The sequence below is a fragment of the Agelaius phoeniceus genome, chromosome 23 (assembly GCF_051311805.1).
Source record: "Agelaius phoeniceus isolate bAgePho1 chromosome 23, bAgePho1.hap1, whole genome shotgun sequence".
NCBI classification, from domain to species: domain Eukaryota; kingdom Metazoa; phylum Chordata; class Aves; order Passeriformes; family Icteridae; genus Agelaius; species Agelaius phoeniceus.
In genome coordinates, this window is record NC_135287.1 from 4083449 (window position 1) to 4106003 (window position 22555).

Consider the following 22555-nt stretch of genomic DNA (forward strand, 5'->3'; position numbering starts at 1 on the left):
TCATTTTTATGGCCATTAAAGCAAACTGAGTCAGAAATAAATCTGAATCCTGTCACAGCATTTTAATTATTTAACCTGAGTTCCACCACACAGCACTCAGCAACGAGTTCATCACCAAAGGTCCTGCAAGAGCTGCAGGGCAAACCCAGGCCTGAAGAAAGTGGTTTTGGCTGGATGCAGTCTCCAAATGCAGATGCAAAGGAAAAGGCTCCCAAAGAAGTGGGAGGAACACGATGCTGCAATGCCACCATCTACTGGAAAGACATTTTTAGATATTCAAAAGACACTGAAGAGAAAAGGGAATGCGAATGGCAATTGACAAAAGGTCGATGGTTCTGGAAATATCCATCTCAGATTGACTGTTCCAGGCAGAAATGAGCAGCAAGGTGTCCAATGCTCCTCTGTAATCCTAATTTCTACATGAGCTCCCCACCTGAGAGAAACCTGCCCCATTCATTTCCCACATAACAGAGCAGCTGGAGACCTTGAAACCTCCAAAAACTTCATAAACATGCACTTAAAATGAGAGTGCATAATTCTTCTGACACATCATTTGACAGGTCATTCCTCTAACAATTACAAGATGTGGCAGAAGGCTGAAAAGGCAAGGCATGCAACATAAGAAAAAAGAAACTGCAACAAAATACTTAATCCTGGTTCTTAAACAAATCCAGCACTTGAGACAGAGCCTGTCAGAAAACCACAAGGAAGATTTCACAAGTGTCTGCCTCAAAAATGCCTTTTTTTTCTGGATAACTGAGTCCTGAATAGAGCAGAGCTGAACGTTTTGAGGACAGCCAAGGACACTTTGGGACTTTAAATGACCTGGGGAGAGGCTCATCACCCCTGTGCCACCACTGCAGACCCTAAAGGAAGTACAGGGGTTAGAGGGATAATCTGCTTTATCACTGGCATTTCTCTTCACAATGTGAAGGTGCCAAGACTGAGACAGGTTTTGAGCCATCTCTGACCTTCACCTCCTCCATCATTTCACAGCTGAGATCTTTACCTGGCAATGTCTGGGTTTGGATCCACCAGGACACTGACAAACCGAAAGAAGAGGCAGTCCTTCCATTTCACAAACTCCTCCTGTGAAAATCAGCAGAAATCAACAACCTGAACCAGCAAAATTCAGTGTGAACCTCCCAATTGCAGTCAGGTAAACAAACAAGCTGTAAACCCTCAAGAGGCACATAAAATAAACCCCAAAACAACCTCAAGTATTTTGGGGGATGCTCTAAGCAGCATAAATGCCACAACAGCACATTGAGGTTTACCCCAGGCATGAAGAATAAAGCAGAAAAATGAAAAATCTGTTTTCCCACCCCATGGCAGGTGTGCTCTTCAACACTGTTTTTACACTGCACTCCTTTGCAAGCTACAGACCATTCAAAAAACGTACATTTCACTTAAAATGGTTTTCTATCCAGAAAATTTCCATTTTGTCTCACCTGCAGGAGGTTGGTGAGAGGATGAGGGTGTCTCCAATAGTTTGAGGGGTGCTGCAGCTGTGCTTGCAAGCTACAGACAATTGAAAAATGCACATTTCACTTAAAATGGATTTCTACTCTGAAAAATTTCCACTATGTCTCACCTGCAGGAGGTTGGTGAGCAGGATGAGGGAGTCTCCTTCATTAGCCAATAGTCTGAGGGGTGTTTGCAAGCTACAGACTCAATTCAAAGACGCACATTTCCTTTAAAACATATTTCTATCCAGAAAACTTCCACATAATCTCACCTACAGGAGGTTGGTGAGCAGGATGAGGGTGTCTCCTTCATTAGCCAATAGCCTGAGAGGTGTTGCAGCTGAGTTTGCAAGCTACAAACTTAATTCAAGATGTACATTTCACTTAAAATGGATTTCTATCCAGAAAATTTCCATTTTGTCTCACCTGCAGGAGGCTGGTGAGCGGGATGAGGGGGTCTCCAATAGTTTGAGGGGTGCTGCAGCTGTGCTTGCAAGCTACAGACTTAATTCAAAAATGTACATTTCACTTAAAATGGATTTCTACTCTGAAAAATTTCCACATAACCTCACCTGCAGGAGGTTGGTGAGCAGGATGAGGGTGTCTCCTTAACTAGCCAACAATCTGAGGGGTGTTTGCAAGCTACAGACTCAATTCAAAGATGCACATTTTTTTAAAACGTATTTCTATCCAGAAAACTTGCACATTATCTCACCTGCAGGAGGTTGGTGAGCAGGATGAGGGTGTCTCCTTAACTAGCCAATAGTCTGAGGGGTGTTTGCAGCTGTGTTTGCAAGCTACAGACTTCATTCAAAAATGTACATTTCACTTAAATCAAAATGGATTGCTACTCTTGAAAATTTCCACTCTGTCTCACCACCTGCAGGAGGCTGGTGGGCGGGATGAAGGTGTCTCCAATAGTTTGAGGGTGTTACAGGTGTGTTTGCAAGCTACAGACTTAGTTCAAAGATGTAAATTTCACTTAAAATGGATTTCTACTCCAGAAAATTTCCATTTTGTCTCATCTACAGGAGGCTGGTGAGCAGGATGAGGGTGTCTCCAATAGTTTGAGGGGTGTTGCAGCTGTGTTTGCAAGCTACAGACTTAATTCAAAGATGTAAATTTCACTTAAAATAGATTTCTACTCCAGAAAATTTCTACATTATCTGACCTACAGGAGGTTGGTGAGCAGGATGCGGGTGTCTCCTTCATTAGCCAATAGTTTGAGGGGTGTCGCAGATGTGTTTACAAGCCACGGACTCAATTAAAAAATGCACATTTCACTTAAAACAGATTCCCATCCCGATAATTTCCACTATGTCTCACCTGCAGGAGGTTGGTGAGCAGGATGAGGGAGTCTCCTTAACTAGCCAATAGTCTGAGGGGTGTTGGAGCTGTGTTTGCAAGCTACAGACTTAATTGAAAGACGTAAATTTCACTTAAAATGGATTTCTACTCCAGAAAATTTCTACATTATCTGACCTACAGGAGGTTGGTGAGCAGGATGCAGGTGTCTCCTTCATTAGCCAATAGTTTCAGGGGTGTCGCAGATGTGTTTGCAAGCTACAGACTCAATTAAAAAATGCACATTTCACTTAAAACAGATTCCCATCCAGAATATTTCCGCATAGTCTCACCTGCAGGAGGTTGGTGAGCGGGATGAGGGTGTTTCCTTAACTAGCCAATAGTCTGAGGGGTGTCGCAGCTGTGTTTGCAAGCCACGGACTCAATTAAAAAATGCACATTTCACTTAAAACAGATTCCCATCCCGATAATTTCCGCATAGTCTCACCTGCAGGAGGTTGGTGAGCAGGATGAGGGTCTGCCTGCGGATGAAGGGCTGCGGGTCCCGCAGGCACAGCGAGATGTTGGGGATGTATCTGTCGCCCAGCGAGGTGTAGCGCACGCACAGGTCGCACAGCACCAGCGCCGCGTTGTTGCGCACGGCCACGTCCGGCGACACCTCCAGCTCCCGCGCCAGCGCCGCGATGCATTTCTTGGCCAGCTCCTCGTGCTGCAGGCACAGCTTCCCTGCAAAGCAACACCGCTGGTGACGCCTGCAGCTTCAGGTTCTTGTGGTTCTCAGAGCCTGTGCTAAGAGGGTTTAACTCTCGTTTAAGGCTTTGAAGGCCTTGGGTTTAGGTAATCCTAAGTTTCTTAGATAATGGTAAGGTTTGTAGGGGAGATAGGAAGGAGGATGACGGACATGGGGGTTAAGATAGCAATTGTAATGCTGGTTGGCCTGCTGGTGCCTCCTTAGGGTGCATGTCCCAGATTGCAAGGCAAGGTGGATTCTGTTTGCCATCTGTGTAGTTGTCTTCTGTTTCGTGGGCAGTTTTCCTTATCCTTGATGATAGTTTTTCTCTGAGTGTATGGGTTAATAGGTAGAGGACTAGGCTGCAGATTGCTAGTGTAACCATTAGGGTGTCGCAGGCATCTTTTATGGAAAATCCTTTCCTTAGGATTTTTCCTCCTGAGAAGCTGAGAGGCCTCAGGAACAAAATGCAAACAATGGTTATCTGCTGCTGTGGAATGCAACAGGTGGATCTGGGATTGGTCTCGTGTGGATGTTTCTAATTAATGGCCAATCACAGCCCAGTTGGCTTGGACAGAGAGCCGAGCCACAAACCTCTGCTCTCATTCCTTCCTATTCTATTCTTAGCCAACCTTCTGAAACCTTTTTTTCTATTCTTTTAGCATAGTTTTAATGTAATATACATCATAAAATAATAAATCAACCCTTCTGAAACATGGAGTCAGATCCTCGTCTCTCCCCTCATCCAAGCACCTCTGTGAACACGGTCACATCAGGGCATGGTCATGGAATCCTATCAGCTCTTCTATGATAGGTGAGGAAGTGTCTTGGAAGTTAAGTTGTGAGTGGTTGGCCATATTTAGATAGAGATGTGCTGGGTTTTCACCTGCAATTTAGTCTTGACAAGGCTATGTAATTGTTTTACTAACATCTCCTTATGAGAAAGAAGCATAAGTGGTCTATGCGGTTGCCTTGAAACCAACATATGGGGGTTTGACTCCTTCCTTTCTTGGACTTGAACTAAGGCAGGCTCTTTCCTTATCTCTTCCACAACCACTTGTAGCAGGCTCCCCTGGACCTCCAGAGGCAGAGACTGCACCTTTCTCCAGGATCCCTGCTCCAGCAGAACCAGCCCTGGCACTGCAGGAGGGCTGAGCCACAATTCCAATGTTCTGCTGCCAGCACCCTGACCCACAGGGTGTCAGGCTGGGTTCTGACTCTGGCAGTGTTTTAGTTCACTGCATTGTTTATTTTATCTTTTTATTTTCTTCCCTATTAAAGAACTGTTATTTCCTGCTCCCATATTTTTTTGCCTGAGAGCCCCTTAACTTCAAATTTATAGCAATTTGGAGGGAGGGGCATTCACATCCTCCATTTCAGGGGAGGCTCCTGCCTTCCTTAGCAGGCACCTGTCTTTTGAAACCAAGACAGCACAGCTCTAAGTGCCATGTAAAGTCTAGTGAACTCTTCATATTGTGGTCAGACAAAACAATTTCTCTCTAGGTGTGAGATCCAAAGACACCCAACAGCCTCAGACCCCAAAAAGTATAAACAAAAGTGGATTGGGGGAAGTAAACTATGAATGATTTCATTAGCTGAAGCTGTAATTAGAGGATTAACCTCTGATATGCAAATAGACCAAACTCAAATCTGTCTGAAAACCTCATTGTGGCAGTCATATTTTCTGGAAAAATCCCTTTGCCCAAGATTCTTCTCCTGGGAAGCTGAGAAGCCTCAGAGAAAAAGGAAAACAACAATTATCTGATTTGCTTCTCCTGTGTTTTGCTGCTTTGGAATGCATTTGGACATTGTTTACCAACAGGTGATTGTTCCATTGGTTTCATGTGAATTGTTTTGACTCTTTGGCCAATCAGGGCCAAGCTGTGTCAGGATTCTGGAGAGAGTCACAAGTTTTCATTATTATCTTCTTAGCTTTCTGTAAGTATCCTTTCTTTATTCTTTAGTATAGTATTCTTTAATATAATATAATATCATAAAATAATAAATTAACCTTCTGAGAACATGAAGCCAGAGTCATCATTCCTTCTTCCATCTGGAAACCCCACAAATACAAGACCTCATGACCGGTGTCCATTTTGGGTGTAGCCCCTGTAACCCTGCCCAAGGTGTATCTATTAAAGGCCTTTAATAAATTCCCACTTTATTCCCTTAACTCTGTCTATCCTCTGTTCTAGGCAGCCACTCCAAGGCATCACCAGAGCTGGGATAAATTCTCCTTCCCAGCCAGCCCAGCTCACTGCCTCCAAAACAAACCAGGCAAGGAATCAGGAAGTAAACAAGGGAATAAACAAGAAACTCATGCTGGAACTTGATGAGCAATCTGCACGATCTCTCAGGGAGATGGTACTTCAAGTTCTTCCAAACTCCCCTTAGACCTATAGAGTGGGTCTCCATGCCAAATTCCCTCCTTCACAGCAAACTATTTCTGTGTGCAGGGTATTATTCAAAGCAGCTAAAAAGAACAGCCCCAGCTGTCATAGGCATAGCAGGGAGACACCCACCTCAGAGAGCATCACTGAACCAACCTAAAATAAAATAGCCTGCAATAGTTCTAACATCACTTCTCCCTGTTCCCAAGCTCTGCACAAAGTATTAAACTTTCCAAAGCAATTAAAGGAAGAATAATGCTGCCTATCTGCAAAAGAAACTTGTTCCTAACCAAGGAAGTATTAAAACCCAGAACTTTCACGTGGTATTCCCCAGAATCCTGGGAATGCAGCTGGCCAGGCTTCTCTGAAAGCAGCATTTCCCTCACATTGAGGAGAAGAAGTATTTGAGTGCAGCCATCCTGCTCTAAGCTACATCAACAGCACCAAGTTTTCTTCACCCTCTCCAGAACACCTTACTGAAAGTGAGCTGGATCCTTCAGCACCCAGCTCTGAGTACAAGGATAGCACAGCTCTGGGGACAATGCTGATTACTGGTCACTATTAATGCATTAACCACCTGGAGAAGCAGAGCTGGCAGGGTTCTGATGGTTTGCCCAACTTGTTTCCATGGATATTTGCATTGCTAAAAGCTCTGAGCTGCGCTAATGCCAACAGAGCACTGGGGCTCTCTGTCACAACTGCCAGAGCTTCACATGGAATTATTTAGGTTGGAAAAGACCTCTGGGATCATTCAGTCCAACCTGTGACTGATCCCTGCTCTGTCCCCAGCCCAGAGCTCTGAGTGCCACATGCAGGCATTCCTTGGACACCTCCAGGGATGGGCACTCCAAGCCTCCCTGAGCAGCCCCTTCCAATGTTTAACAACCCTTTCCATGGACAAATTCTTCCTCATGTCCAACCTGCCCTCCACTGGCACAGCTGGAGACCATTTCCTCTTGTCCTGTCCCTGTTCCCTCCCTGCTGCCAGGGAGCTGCAGAGTGACAAGGTCCCCCCTGAGCCTCCTTTTCTGCAGGATTTTGGGCAGAACTTCACCAGAAAGGCTGAGATACACAAAGGCCCATTTTTAAGGCAGGGTGGCACTTACCTAAAGTGATGAGTGCGTGAGCCCTGACCACGGGAGGCATGGCTGAGCCCCTGAACTGGGACAGTGGCTGGGAGCTGGGCATCTCCTCACTGTCTGTGCAAGCAGACACTGCAAAAGAACAGGGCAGGGATGGAAACAGGGCCTGGCACACAGGGGTGACTGCAAATTCAAAGCTAAATGTCACAGACATCTTTTATGAAAAATCCTTTCCTTAGGATTTCCCTCCTGAGAAGCTGAGAGGCCTCAGGAACAAAATGCAAACAATGGTTATCTGCTGCTGTGGAATGCAACAGGTGCATCTGGGATTGGGCTCATGTGGTTGTTTCTAATTAATGGCCAATCACAGTCCAGCTGTCTCGGACTTTCTGGTCAGTCACAAGAGTTTATTATCATTCCTTTCCTTTCAAGCCTTCTGATGAGCTCCTTTCTTCTATTCTTTTAGTGTAGTTTTAATATAATATATATTATATTCTTCTTCTCCCTAAATCATAGGGAGAAGAAATATATATATATAAAATATAAATATATGTATCATAATATACATACCCTACAATAATATATATAATAAAATAATAATTCACTAAATATCTATCATATAATAATAAATATATATAATAAATCAGCTTTCTGAAAATGGAGTCAAGATTCTCATCTCTTCCCTGATCCTGAGACCCCTGTGAACATCACCACAGCTAAAGGCAGAGGGAGAGTGGCTCACGTTGGTCCTTGCTGCCAGAAGAGGCCAGGATGGACTGAACCACAAGGAAGATGTGCTTGTCCACCTTGGCTGGGCACAGCTGGGCAGCCTCACCCAGCAGGAAGAGGTGTCTGACCTGCAGAGAGAAAGCAGCACTGCAGTCAAAAGGCAGAGGCTGAGCTGCAAATTAAGCCAGCAGGAGTCAGTTCTTCTCCAAAAAAACAACTCAAAATTCCCTCAGTGCTTTCAAGGCAGTGGCTGGAGAACAGAAGGGGAGGCTTTGGAACAGAAATCCTGGGTGGGTGTGTTTAATATGCTCCAACAGCCCCCACCACATCTAATGAGACTGAAATACTCCTCAGAGCATTCCATGCATCTCTCCCAAACAGCTCATCTCAGAAGTTTGAGTGGAAAGGCAAGGAAATAAAAACCACGTCATGTATTAAAAATACATGGGGTGCCATATCCTTAAAGCAACTGCTGGTGTGTAAAACTGCTGTGGGCTCCCAGGCCCTTAAACACAAGAGTTCACCACACACACAGGCCCTGCACATTCCTGTGATCCCAGCTCTTGGCATGGATTTCAAGGAACACCAGCTCCAGGCACACCTCCACCCTTTAAATAACCCTTGAAGGGGATTATTTACAATAATAATCCCCAAACTTACCAAGAGATCTTCCTGCAGCTGCCCTGCTCCATCCTCTTTGAGGACTATGTTGGAGATGTAGCTCTCACAGGTGGATACCAAATCTCCACACACCTGGTTGAGCAGCTCCTGTTCAGTAATTAAACAAAATTAATTCAACACATTATTAATTAAACAAAAGGTAGCTGTGATATCTGTCCACACATGAATCCCTAATATCAAAGTCTTTATGTGCTTTTAATAATCTGGATTCCATTAAAATCAATCTGACAGTGCCTTAGAGCTTTAAAATTCTCCCTGCACATCAAAGGATGTGTGCAAGTGTCAAAACACCTTGGAAAAATGTGGCTTTTAATGATCCACAGGCCCAAGTTTACTTCATTATAGAAATCACACAGACTTAAACAAAAAGGATTTAGGCGACTGTTTCATGTGCACCCAACACATTGGAGGTGTCTGTGGGAATTTTTAGATGTTGCTTGAAAAAAGCAGCTCCATTAACCAAGAAAACATGATGTGAATTCCAAAGAGTGAAGGGGAAACACATGAAAAGCAGATTATCTACTACACTGTGGTGAATATAAAGCATAATTTCTGGTTTTCCACCATCTAAAAGTGATAATTTTAATAACCAAATACATATATAAATAGTATTTAATGTTAGATGTGATGAAGTGACCAGTGACAGGAACATCTGCATTTCATTTTAAGCCAACACTCTGTGGTGGCTGTACCTACAGGGCAGGATTTTCTGATTGTCAGTTTAAAAACCCAAAAACCATCATCCCACCCTGGCTGCTGAGGCACAGAAGGTTCAGTTCTGTCCATTATTTACTAAACTTGATTGGGATGCTTATTATAAAACAGCTACCATCTACACTGAAAGAGAAATATAAAACAGACACAAAGAGAAAGCATCAGGGACAGAGACCTGCATCAATTTTGGCTTCTCTGCTATTGTGTCCAGGCTGAGATTTTTATTTTACCAACAAAATATGGCCTAACTTCCCACTATGGGAGCAGAACAGAGCCATGGCATAAAACAAATGGAGGCAGAAAAAAGTTATGAGCAAGTTATTAACTCCCTGTTTGGTCTCCAGGAAGAGGTCTAGGAAATATGTGTATTTCCAGCAGCTCTGATGGAGAACACAGAGATTACAGCATAAATCTGTGGCTTCAAGCTGGACCAAGCACAGCTACATGTTTCCTTTAGGAAATTTCCTTTAGGAATTCCGTAAACTTGGACAGAAGGCAAATGCAAGGTGTTTCAGAGGTGTGTGGGGGGAACACATTTGAAGGCAGAAGATTTCTCACAAGCCAGGCTTAGCCCCAGGATGTTCTCCAGCTCAAGTGCAGCAAAGAGGCAGAGCTGAGCAGAGCAGGCTCGAGCTGCTGGAATCAGAGCCTCTTTTTTAGAGCTCATCATCCATCCCACAGCCTGCAGACAGCAGCAGACACCCCCTGAGTGGGGAACAGGCTATTTTAAAAGGAATATTTTAAGTCCCACCTGTGCCTCCTCTGGTGCAGCTGCAGAGGCCTGGCAGAGCTTCTGCAGGGTCTCCACAGCTGGGCTGATCACCTCCAGGGGACACTGAGACTCCTTCAGCCAGCTCTGGATGCTCCCTGGAGATGACATCACACATAAAATAAACATTTTCTAAGCTGTTCAAGGGTTTGTGGAGGCACAGAACTGTCAGGACTCAGCGCATCCCTCTGGGTGTCCAGAGTTGTGGGACCCCTGCCAGGGGGCTCAGAGACCCTGGCACACAGCCCAGAGCACCTGGGGGTTTGGTTATGACCCCTGGAGCAAATTACCAGCTTTGTATGAGGACCTGAAAGCCACAGAAGTTTAAGCAGTGTAATAATAGATTCATCACTGGGTGAAAAGGTAGATTTTGGGATTTTTAGAATAGGGGTTTTTGGGGGCCAAGATGGAGGGACTTGGGGGCATGTCCAGCCTTTCCTCTTCTTCTCTACCTCCATCTTCTGCTGTGATGCTGACACTTTGGGATTGGTTTAGAATAGAAGTTCACTGTCTAACATAGGTGATAGGTTGTTGTCCCATATATTACAACAGTTCTATTATTATTATTATATGTTGTCTCATATATCAAGAGTTCTCTTATCACTATGGTGCAAGGATTCCATATCACCAGAGTTTCATACCTCCTCAATGCTTCTCACAGGCAGTTCCTCTAAGGAACTGACTGTTCCTGGTCCTTGCAGCAGCCATCTGACCCCAGTGCCCACCAATCCACTCTTTTATGCCACTTGTTCTTATTGGCTACAGGTGTGGCCTGGTAAGATCAGACCTGCTCCTACTCTTTAGTAATTGGTTCAGCTGCAACTCTTTAGGGGATAAGATTCCATTCTATGCCATCTTCATTTACCCATACTGTATTCCTCCAATAGGTATTGGAAAGGAATTGTAAACATGTTGTCCGTAGTTTGTAGGATAAAGAGACAACACTGCCCTGAGAGCGGTCAGAGTGCCTCTGTCTGTCCTGCTGAGTGGACCTCAGCTGGACAGGAGGAAAATTTTTATGGATAAGATATATAGAGACCAAAAACTGAAGAGCTCTGACTCATTCTTTGAATGCACAGGCCAAAACAGAGGCTGTTCCTCTATCTTGGGGCTGCAACTAACAGCAAAACTCCCGAGATGAAACCTCTGCAGGTGTTCAGGGCCACTCACCCTTCAGCCCCTCACGGATGCTCCTGGGGAGGTGCTTTGCCACGTGCCCAATGACACACAGGACGTGTCCCACGGTGCCACTGTTGGTGTCCTGCTGCCTGCAAAACCAACAGTGAGCTCTGAGCCACGCCACCAAAGCACAGCTGAGCAATCCTCGCCCATCTGGGACATGCATGATTAAGGCAGGCCTGTCAAAGGCCATGAAAACCCAGAGGGCTTGAGGAAAGAGTTGGTTACTGCACTGATCTCAAAGCCTTTGCTGGATTTCCAGCTGCAGAAGTGACAGTTTGAAGGTAAAACTGGGATTTTAGCAGCTACAAGGCAATCTGTGGAAGGGCACTGAGGGCTCCCTGGCAGAATGGAGCACACACTGACCTGCTGAGGCTGTCCCAGGATTCGATGATCTTGGAGTAATCCAGCTTCGGGGAAGAGCCTGCCACCTTGGCAAGCAGCATCCAAGCTGCCCTGGAATGCTCTGTCTCCACGTGAGACATGACATTATTGACAAAAGTGGAGGTGAACTTGTTCTGCTTGGACCACATAAGGAAGGCTTTGCTCAGGTAACGGCTGCAGGGAGGAAAGGAAAGTTTAGGGAGGAATAAATAAAAAAAACAGTAAAATCCAACACAACAAAGCTGCTATTGCCTGGCATTGCTACAATTCACACTGAAAATTTCCACATTTACACATATTTTCACTACAGACCTGACCTCCCTACATGGGTGTTGGGGCAGTAACACAGAAGGTCCAACTGGTCCCATGACACATCAGGAAATTATAATTTTAGCAATTTGTACCCAAGACTTTCCAGCAGTGCTTAGTTAATACCCAGAGTCATAATGATGCCTCAGTTTTAGCATTTCTATTTTTCAGATTTTGTTTTGCTTTAGTGTGTGGGTCTGGGTTCCCATCAGGGGATGGTGAGCTCTGTGCACAGAGCAGGGACACAAAACAATTCCTGCTCCAGCTGGGCACCAAGGACAAATGATCCAAATCTCAGCCCAGGAGCACAAACCCCGTGGGCTGGAGAGAGAAAAACAAGGATGGGACTGCAGGGGCTAAAGCTGGAATGGGACAATGAACTGCAAGATGCAAATGGAGCAGAACTGATCCAAGGGAGAGACCCCGGGAGCGCTCGTGCATTTTGGGGCCATTTGGGTTCATCTTGGGTGCATTTTGGGACCATTTTGGTTCATCTTGGGTTCATTTTGGGACCATTTTGGTTCACCTTGGGTTCATTTTGTGACCATCTTGGGTTCACCTTGGGTTCATTTTGGGACCATTTTGGTTCACCTTGGTTCATTTTGGGAACATTTTGGTTCACCTTGGGTGCAGCCCTGGCTGGGCTCTTGTGCTGCCCAAGGTGCATCCATTGAGGCCTCTTAATAAATCCCTGCTTTATTCTTTAGCTCCATCTAGCCTCTGTTCCAGTTCAGCCTTCACAAGGCATCAATAGAATGGCCTTAATTGGAAGGGACCTTGAAGATCATCTCATTCCACCCCCTGCCATGGATAAGGGCACCTTTCCCTAACCTGGGGTGCTCAGAGCCCCATCCAGCCTGGCCCTGAGCACTCCCAGGGATGAAGGCACAGCAGAGTCATGTCAGGCATCACAGCCTGCTCGTTTTTCTGCACAACCCTCATTATCTGCTCCACACTGGTAGAGCTGTGAGATTTCTCAAGCTGCAAGGTCCTGCAGGGTCAGGAGGAAGAAGGTGCCAGGAATGTGCAAACCCTGTTAGAAAATGGCCCAAATTAGAACAGTGACAGCTCCCCACACTGGCACGGCAGCACCACCAGTGCCTCAGCTGCTATTTCTGAGCTATTATGCCCTGTTGACTAATAAACATACAGCTGTCTTTAATCAATGTTGTGTCCTTGTCATGCTGTGTGTCATCCCATTTCTCCCTCTCCTTCCCACGGCAGGCAGGATAATTCGATTTGTCACAAGACAAGTAACATATTGTACATAAGAATTAATACAAGGTGATGTTCTTGCTTTATATATCCTCTCTCACTTCTGTCAGAGGAACACCTCCATCTGACTTAAATATTCATGTGCTATCAGTGCATCCAGCATGGGATGGAACAATGAGCAGTTCAGTCCAGGGAGAGAGCACAGGTAACAGGAGCAGCAGGTGAAAACACCTGACACAGAGCAAGGCTGAACTCTTCTTATCCATGCTCAACAGCCCTGTCCTGGGAGCTGGCAGGGCAACACAAGCACCTCAGAGTGGCAGTTTCCATCCCCAGAATGATACTGAGGCTTTCAAGCAGGGAATTTGAGCAGTTTCAAAGAAATCCCTGAGAAAAATTTGGTTTCTTGTCCTTGCACAGCACGTGCATTTTAACAGGGTGTGTGTGAGCTGTGGAACCTCACAGGCTGTGGCCACACAGGGAATGAGAACATAAACTCAGACTCTTATCTTAGTCCTCTGTCAACAGGTAATTTCCTTCTGTAAAGGAAAAATTGTGTATTCTAATGGGATTGAAAGTGAAAAAAACCCCAAACTTGTGGGTTTTATCCCTGAATGTTAACAGAGGCAAGGGAGGGAAAAATGCATTTACCTCAGCTCCTGGCTTTCTGAAGACAACAGGGAGAGCAGATCCCAAGCCAGCTCCTGCCTCCCATCACCACTCCTGGATTTATGGTAAGGTTTTATGTGCTGCAGCAAGAGCTGATCAAGGCAATCCAAGGCCTTTTCTTGGACAGAGCTTTCTGCATCCATCACCACGGGCACCACTCCGTCCAACCAGGCCTTCTGCACCAGGACATTGCTGGGCTGAGACTGAGAGAAACACATTTTTAAATCATTAGGGGATCCCAAATGCATGGGTAAGAGCAGCAAAGGCCTCCAGGTTCGGCTACAAACTTCGAAACTTGAATTTTAATCAAGCCCAGCAGTGTGGCAGCAGGTGGGACAGGGAAACTCAGCATCACAAGGTCTTTAATCATCTCTATGATAAATACCTGGTGTTTCTGCTAAAGTACTGTAACACTTTGTTTTGAGACTCTATAAAGAATTATAACAGGTTTGCAATAAGGCTGTACAGCAGATGATTTAGCACTAAAAAAAAGAGCTTTGCTTAATATAAACCCTGTGCTCCAAGCCTGAGTTACAAACCCCCTGTGAATAAATAGAAAAGAAAGAAAAATATAGCATTGCTATCATCCACACATTACATCTGAAAGTGATTCAGGGTTTTTTTTAACTTGAGAAGGCCAGCAACATAAACATTTTCTTCATGACACATAAATCAACAGCCAGAAAAATCAGTGTTTCCAACAGTTGGAAGCACTCTGCATAAATCACAAGTAGGTATCAGAGTGAGTCATGACTTCCGAGTCAAAAGGTAATGAAAAGAATTAGAGCAGCCTAAAATGCAGCTCCTAGAGTGAATAACTGATTGGTGAGGTCCCTCCTGCTCTCCCCCTTCCCAGGTGTGGCAGAATTTCCATTCCCCTTGATGCCTTAGGGTTTTAGCTTTTATATTTTTCAAATCCTGTGCTGCTTTAGAGTATAAATCTAAACTCCATATACACTATCACCTCCTGTTTACTCACACAAAACAATCCCTCCAGGGCTCTAACTTGAGAACACCTCACTGTCTCAGGCCCCAAAAAATACAAACAAAATTTTCTTTGAGTTTTCTTTGAAGAAAATTTATTTTCTTCCCTAGTAAAGAACTGTTATTTCTGCTGCCATATTTTTTGCCTGAGAGCCCCTTAATTTAAAATTTATAAAATTTGGAGGGAGGGGGTTTACATCTTTTCCACTTCAGGGGAGGCAGGAGCAGGCACCTTAGCAGGCACCTGTCTTTCCAAACCAAGACATAACATAAATACCCATTTAACTGTAGTGGGATAGAATATTAGAAAATAGTGTAGAAAGTAATCTTAGCCCTAAGGAGTGCAGCTGGGCCAATTATCAAAGATTAGGAGCAGGCCTGACTTTAACAGGCCACAGCTGTACCCAGTGAGAAGAAGATGCTATAAAAGAGTGGTTGGCCACTGGAGAAGGGAACTGGAGTCAGTTGGATGCTTTGTGAAGAAGAGTCAGTGCTCTGAGGAGCTGCCCACGAGAAACACCAGGAAGGTGTGAAACTTTTGTGATAAGGAGACAACAGTATGGAGGCCAGGAGTATAAGGAGCTGACTCAGGAGAAACAGCAAGAAGATATGGAACTTTTGTGATAAGCAGACAACAGCATGGCACCCCTGCAGCAGGATGACAGCATTAATTGTGTTCCTCTTGGGCAGGCTCACCAGGAGCAGCTCGGTGATGGAGTGCAGCGCCTGCTTCCGCACGGACACGGCGGGGTCCCGGCAGCGCTCCCGCAGCACGCCCAGCTCCTCGGCCCTGCAGGGCACCACGCCCTGCCTCAGGAGGCTCACAAACACCTGCCAGGCAAACAGCAGCGCTCAGCTGGGGTGTGCTGGGATGGCAGTTTTCCCAGTCCCTCCCCAGGTGTGTCAGTCCCCTCTCCTTTCCCCTCCCAGCACTGTCTGTCAGTCCTGGCATTCCAGAAGGGCATCAGTGATTGGCAGATCCAAAGGATGCCCTCTGTCCCTGGCGGGGGGCATTGGGCCATCCAGGTGTCCTTTGTCCCTTTGTCCCTCCCCTCCTGTCCCTGCTTGGTGGCTCCCTGCCCCTTCCCTCCCCTCTCCCCGGGTTCAAAGGAGAAGCAGCCACGGGCTCAGGGAGTTCTGTTGGAGCTGGTGCTGGATCCAGAGGCCTGAGGGCCAGAATAAAGCTCTGGATCCAAACCCTCCATCAGAACCAACTCCTTTCCTTCACCATCCCCTTAAAGCTTCTCTGCCAGAGGGAAACCTGAGGAGCAGCCCCTGTTATGGGGGGAAGCTCCATCCCAGCACCACCAGAGCTCCTGCAGGCCTGGACTTGTCCCCACGTGCCCAGCTGCAGCACCCAGGCAGGCAAAAGTGTCTGTGGGGTGAAACACCACACACCCAGGCAGGCAAAAGTGTCTGTGGGGTGAAACACCACACACCCAGCCAGCCCAAAGTGTCTGTGGGGTGAAACACCACACACCCAGCCAGCCAAAAGTGTCTGTGGGGTGAAACACCACACACCCAGGCAGGCAAAAGTGTCTGTGGGGTGAAACACCACATACCCAGGCAGGCAAAAGTGTCTGTGGGGTGAAACACCACAGGTGCCACCTCTGGTCAAGCAGCAAGGGCCAGACAAGCCCAGGCATGTCCCATCTGGCTGTATTGGTATTTAATTCCAATAGTTGCATTTCAAAGCTCCCATGAAGGGTTCCCAGCTCCGTTTACATCTGCAACATGTTTGGTTGGGTTTGGAGCAGAGCTCAATAAAAAGGAGTTTGAGTTCCATTCTGGTGTTGCCATTTTCACTGATAATCACAAACTGCATGTGCTCTACTTGTGGAATTTTCTCGGGGGCAGCTTAAAAACAGGTGGCCAAAAAAATCCCTTGTCCCTCCCCACTGCTTTGCAGCCTTCAAAATCTTTTCATTAATTATGGTAGGAACACCTTAACCAGACAGAATTACTGAATGTGACAGGCATCTCATTGCACTTGCCTTGATATTTGGAACAAGTGCAAGGAGGGTAATTGGGAGTCCAAACCCAAGTGATCCTACCTAGACCCCCACTGTCCTGTTCAGGCTAAAGCTCCTGTTTCACAAGAATGCAGTCACCATGAACTTCCTTCTTTGTCCCCAAATCCCCTCCCATTCTGGACCCACCATTTAGGTTCAGCTGGGCTGGGCACTCCAGGGGCACTGGGTGGCAAAGCAAAAATACAATTTACCCCCCACCAACAGCAACCAGAGATTCATCACACCCAGAGTGAAGCACATTAACAATTCATGAGTGCTGGGCACAGCCAGAGATGGAAAATGAATCAGAAAACATCATTCCAGTCATTGCTGCTCTGGAACAGCAGCTGGAGAGGGAGGGTGTCACAATTTCCCCTTGAAAGTAACGTGCCTCTTGTATGAGCCACAGCTTTTACTTCATAATAAGGAAGAGGGATTTATTTTTATTCTTAATCAGAAAGCATTAAAACATGAATTGCAAAGCCCTGACTGGGAAGCTCAAATCAGTGTGTGAATTGAGGGGGAAGAGCTGGGGTGAAGAGGACTAACAGAGGAAGGCAGTCAGCAGCAGACACCTCTTTTTTAAAAACAAGGAAATTTCCATTGAAGCATCTCTCTTTAAAAGCTAATGACTTCATTAAAGAAATGAGCAGCAAGGAAAGCAGCACAGAGCTCAAAAAGAGGCTCGATATAACCTAATCCCTTTGCTAACAAGGTCAAAACAAACTAAGCAGTTAATATGCTTCAGTTTATGAGGAAGTCTCCTAATTGAAATGCCTATTGACATTTGACAAGAGCCTCTCCTTGCAAATGACGGAATAACAGAACGCCAGCAAGGGTACTAGAGAAATTTCCATCATTATGCCTGCATTATTTACTTATCAGGAGCTAGTAAACAAGATCCTAAATGCCTCTAAGGCACTCTGCAGGGAGAGCAGGAAGCTACAAGTGGGCAAAGTGATAGAGTTTGCAGCAAAGCTGTGGCCTAATTAATTACTTAACAATTCTGGGTAATCACTGAGAGCAGGGAAGGATGCAAACCTCACCCTACCTGCAGAGCAGATTTCCTCACGTTGGTTTTCTCATCTCCAGCTCTCACTCTCAGCATGGCCATGACTTCTTTTCCTATCCAAAATGAGGATAAAAAGGAATTACCCCCAGGAAGAAGGAATTACTCACAGCACCAGCTGGAACAACACAACCCCAGGATGGTTTTGGCTGGAAGGGACCCTAAAGCTCATCTTGTTCCACCCCTGCCATGGCAGGGACACCTTCCACTGTCCCAGGTGCTCCAAGCTGTGTCCAGCCTGGCCTTGGGCACTGCCAGGGATCCAGGGGCAGCCCCAGCTGCTCTGGGCACCCTGTGCCAGGGCCTGCCCACCCTAAAGCAGCACAAACTCAGTAAATCAGCAAAAACAAACGGCTCCCCAAAACTTTCAGAAGGACTGAACAATTAAAACCACCCAGAACAATCCAGAATGAGGCATAAGCCAGAAGGAAAAAACAAACCCAAACCATTTCCCCACTTTGTCCATTTGAAAACTCATCTTAATATATCACAAAAGAAAATGATGGAACAAATTACTTGAGACACACAGCAAAAAAAAAAAAAAGGTGAATCTGTAATTTCTGACCTCTTAATTGTCTACACAAAAGATGTGAGGCTACCTTCAGAGTCTGAGAGCTCAGCAGATGAGTCAGGCACAGTCTGTGGCTCAGGGAACCCTGGTACCTGTGGGAAGAGCTACCTGGGCAGAGCTCAGACAAAAGGAGCCAGCACAGAGCCAGGGGAGGCTCTGCAGAGCTCACAACACCCACAGCCTCCTGGGAGTTCTGCCTCAGAGCTGCACACAGCATCAATGGATGAACTGCTGTGTGCTGCAGAGGGAAAATGGCTCCATTTGTTAATTCCTTGAGGGTGTAGAATTGAACCAGCAGCTGCAAAGAACCACCTCAGAGCCTGCAAGGAAACCAGAACACATCTCTCTTCCCTGGATGTCATGTTAGGGCCCAAATTTCACCCTGCACAGCCATATTCATACTTATTTCTGCATGTTGGCAGGGAAAAAATACATCATCAAGGCAAGAAGTTATTAAATGGCACACAACTGAACACACAGATCAATTATTTCTCACATTTTGAATCACTAGGCTATTAACTGGCCATAAGGACTTCCAGCATTTTATCATGGCTTTTAGGGTTTTTATTTATTGCTGTTTGTCAGATTTCCCAAAGATATGCCAAATTTGGAGATCTGTTACTTAGAGATTCACATGGACATCCATCCTGTTGCCATTAAAAACAGGATTAGTCACAGGGAACTAAGCAAAACTAGCTTAAAAATACATTTTTACCAAAAGGAAGCAAAGGGACTTTGATCTGGGCTTTCTTAATGGGCAGCTAAGTGCAGTTTTCATCCTCCTCCCAAGAGCAGCTGCACAGGAAGAGCACAGAACCTTCCTACTGCAAGATTTTGCCACTAAAATAGTCCAGTCTTGTGAAGGTGACCAAATAATCACACTTTGACATTGATCTTTCTGATGTAGAAAAGAGGGAGGGGGCAGGGGGGAAACAAAGAACAAAACAACCAAAAATCCCAAGTTCTAAAGGGCTGGGGACTCCCAAGGGAAGGGAATGTTTGATGCTGGTGTGCAGGGGGAATTCTGCAGTGCACACCTCACCTTGCAGGTTATCCCCACACCCTTCTGATCTCTGCCCTTGAGCACTGAGCATGTTCTGACTATCCCTGGCTGAGATTTGTCTCTTTTCTAAGAGAAATGAGCTGTTTGGTCTTCAGAGGAGAGCAAAATTAGCACAGGCACAAGCCAAGCACAGGCATGGGCCAGACAGCTTTGCTAATGCACCTTGACTGCCTCGGAGAGCCCTGGATTCCAGAACCCTCTGGAGCTCCAGACAGTCTTTTTTCATTCCAGCCTTTTCTTAATTTGTTTTGCCAAGTGCCAAGAGTGTGCTCAGCTGGGTATCAGAGACAAACCCAGGCATCCTCTGGCACGAGGAGCCTGCAACTAAACGGGGAATTCACAATACCTTGAGTGGCCTGGAGGACTTTTCTGTCTGAGGGAGCAGATTAAGGAAATTTATCAGCAGAGTGTGTTTGAAAAAAAAAAGGAGCTTTCAATGGGGGGAGATTGGAGCCTGGCTCCTGGAGATAGGGAGGGAGATCCCATGTGAGGAGCAGCGTGGAACAAAGGCAGCACTGCAGGATGTGAGGCAAGCGGAGAATTGAAACTGTCAGCAGTTCAAGGGAGGTGAACAGCAAGAACTGAGAGCGCAGATCCTGGCAGGGGTTGAAAGGTTAGCAAGAAAAGCTTTTCCACACAAGAGGGAAAGAAAGGGAGAGGTTTAAAGGAGGAACATCCTGGCCACAAAAGCCAACTTGCACGGTGATTTCAGGCTATCAGCACATTAGAGGCAGCTTGCCATGCTGCATCAGGACATTTTGTGTGACACTCTGCTTTCAGCTTTCAACCTGATGCTGCAGAGAAACAGATCCTTGCCTCCAGAACAGAAAGGTGCTGTGCTTTACACAGCAAAACAGATCAGTTCTTTGTGCATTGGAGCAAGAGATTTAATTACCCTGAAATTCATGGAGCTACAAGTGTTTTATTCCACATAAATTACAATTTGGGAAGAATAAATTACCTGCTTCTCAACAAGGGTTGCCACCACATTAGTACCAACAGACATCTGCATTTCAGGATTAAATGTATTTTTCAGACTTGAGTGGAAATAGTGTTACTTTATGGCTGGCAATTCCACCCCCTTCATCACCCTTAAGTGTTTTGTACCAGATTTCTCCACTTCCTTTGAGAAATGGACAATGAATACACTTCAGAAAGTCTGATTTCAATTAAGGCTTTGAATGCTTATCTGGAAAGGCTGCTTTAATTCTGACATACCATCAGGCCCAGCACTGTCACTGCTGTCTGTCAGCTCCACAGTTCTGAAAGTTGGGAAGGTCCTCAGTGGATGGTTGGACACAGCTGAAAGAAAAGATAAAAGCTGAGGAATAATAAAAGCATATATTCACCTGGCAAGAAGATGGTTCAGTGTTAAACAGAGAGCCTCATGCATGCCCTAGGTTTAACAGATTTGTGTGTTTTTTAGGAAATGGCATGCCAAGAAAAGCCTGAGACTTACTGGAAAAGAATGACTCTGTACCTTCTGCACTGACTGTCACGCTCGCAGTGTTTGTGTTTGCTTCCAACACTGTGCGGACAGAGGCTGCCAAAAAAGAGAAATAAAAAAGGAAATCAAACCAAGTATTTGAATTCTGGATATCCCTGCCATTCCAAATTCTTTTTGGGCGAGCAATCTAGCCGTGGGATGCTGTGTGCAGGCTCTGAATTGTGCCATCTGGCCCTCAGCACACCTGAGGGAGCTCGGAATGCCAGTCACGAACAGCACAACTTAGCAGAAGCAAAAGGCAACTCAAGATTTAATCAGCTGTCAGGCAAGAATGAACTGCTTTTTTTTTTTCCCAATGAGCAATTTTGGTTGTCTGTAAACATCCTTCAAAGGGGCCTCACAGAGGAATCTCTTTAGAACTGATACAGGAGAATAAATCCCTTCCAAATATAAGGCTTCATAAGGAACAAGGCTCATTGTAAGAGCTTAAATGAGGGATGTGGGACTCCAGGCAGCTCTCCAAAATGCAGTTTATTGTATCCAAAGTGCAGTTTATTCTATCTAAGACATTGCAACAGTCCAGGGTTGTGGGTGACAGGGCTGTGTCTACAGCTGTCAGCTCCAGCTGCAGGCAGGCCTGGAGCCCTTTGGTTTTGGTTCCAATGCATTAGAAACTTTTCGTTTGGTTACATTGCATTCTATCCTTTTCTTTTGGTTCCAATGCATTATATACTTTTCTTTTGGTTACATTGCATTATATACTTTTCTTTTGGTTACATTGCATTCTATACTTTACTTTTGGTTCCAATGCATTTTATGCTTTTCTTTGCTGAGCATCTTAATACAGTAGAACCAATCTATACCCTAACTATTGTCTATAGCCTATCATAACTGCTGTAATTCCCATATTCATGTTACTGTTCTCCAATCACTCAAAGTCAGTACATTACAGTTTAAGCTAGAAGTTGTTTTTCAGTTTTCTTGTAGCGGAAAATTCTGAGACCTTTTTTCTACTTGCAACATCAGCAGGCTGTTCTCCTGTGCCATCTTTCTGCTTGGTAAAAACATCTTCTTGTTTGGGGTGGGTTTTTCCTTTGCTCTAAGCCATACAAACCCCTTCTAACTAACACACCCTTTGCCTCCTTGGTTAGCCAGCAAGACTGGCTCAGCAATTCTTTTCTTCTATATCAAAACTTGCTTCCATCTCTATTCCTTCATCAGACTCTACATTTAAAAATCTTTCTGCTAAACACACATATCTGTGAGACTTTCTTGTCAAACTTTCATCCTTCCCAACAGCTCATGAATTACTGCTCATTATGGCACAGCACGTAAGGACTCTGCGTGCCAGTTTTTAAGTTCCTGACAACTCCTACCTCCCAGCAATTATCCCCTTGAAAGTTCAAGAATGATTTTCATTACCTCATGTGCCCACAGTACTCACAGCTCTGTAGTAAGTCCTGAATGCTCTCCAAGGCAGCAGCAGCTTTCATCTCGAGACAATGGGCGAGGCTGCTGAGAGCTTTGCTCCGGACCACGGGGGCTTTGTCTGAGCACCGGCCAAACACCATGACCTGCACTAAAAACTTGTGCTTTAGCAAACTCTGCTGATCCTGGGACAAGGAGCTGCCTGGGCTCCTCTCTGGCAGCTCCAACAAAGCCAAGGCTACATCAAGAGCAAACACTCTGTAGGAAACCTGCAGGAAGAAAAAGCACACGAGGCGCTCTGTTAATGGAAGTGAACACGGAGTTTTCTTGCCTCTGGGTACCAGCAGTGACAGAGCTAT

General features: G+C 45.5%; 1 protein-coding gene across 3 annotated transcripts in view; it reads right to left on the reverse strand.

The window, feature by feature from the left end:
• The window catches only part of NCAPD3 (non-SMC condensin II complex subunit D3), a 40748-nt gene that overhangs the window by 10542 nt on the left and 7651 nt on the right, over positions 1 to 22555 (reverse strand). For 2 of the 3 annotated variants that reach the window (XM_077190043.1, XM_077190042.1), the window contains exons 11-24: positions 22213 to 22465; positions 20781 to 20864; positions 20540 to 20623; positions 17670 to 17743; positions 15303 to 15437; positions 13605 to 13825; positions 11412 to 11603; positions 11037 to 11134; positions 9849 to 9964; positions 8363 to 8470; positions 7716 to 7830; positions 6998 to 7105; positions 3259 to 3497; positions 1010 to 1089 (exon numbers count right to left, since the gene is read on the reverse strand). In XM_077190043.1, the coding sequence (XP_077046158.1) occupies positions 1010 to 1089; positions 3259 to 3497; positions 6998 to 7105; positions 7716 to 7830; positions 8363 to 8470; positions 9849 to 9964; positions 11037 to 11134; positions 11412 to 11603; positions 13605 to 13825; positions 15303 to 15437; positions 17670 to 17743; positions 20540 to 20623; positions 20781 to 20864; positions 22213 to 22465 (1907 nt within the window). The remainder of the gene's footprint in view (positions 1 to 1009; positions 1090 to 3258; positions 3498 to 6997; positions 7106 to 7715; positions 7831 to 8362; positions 8471 to 9848; positions 9965 to 11036; positions 11135 to 11411; positions 11604 to 13604; positions 13826 to 15302; positions 15438 to 17669; positions 17744 to 20539; positions 20624 to 20780; positions 20865 to 22212; positions 22466 to 22555) is intronic. The other variant, XM_077190044.1, reaches the window with a different exon arrangement.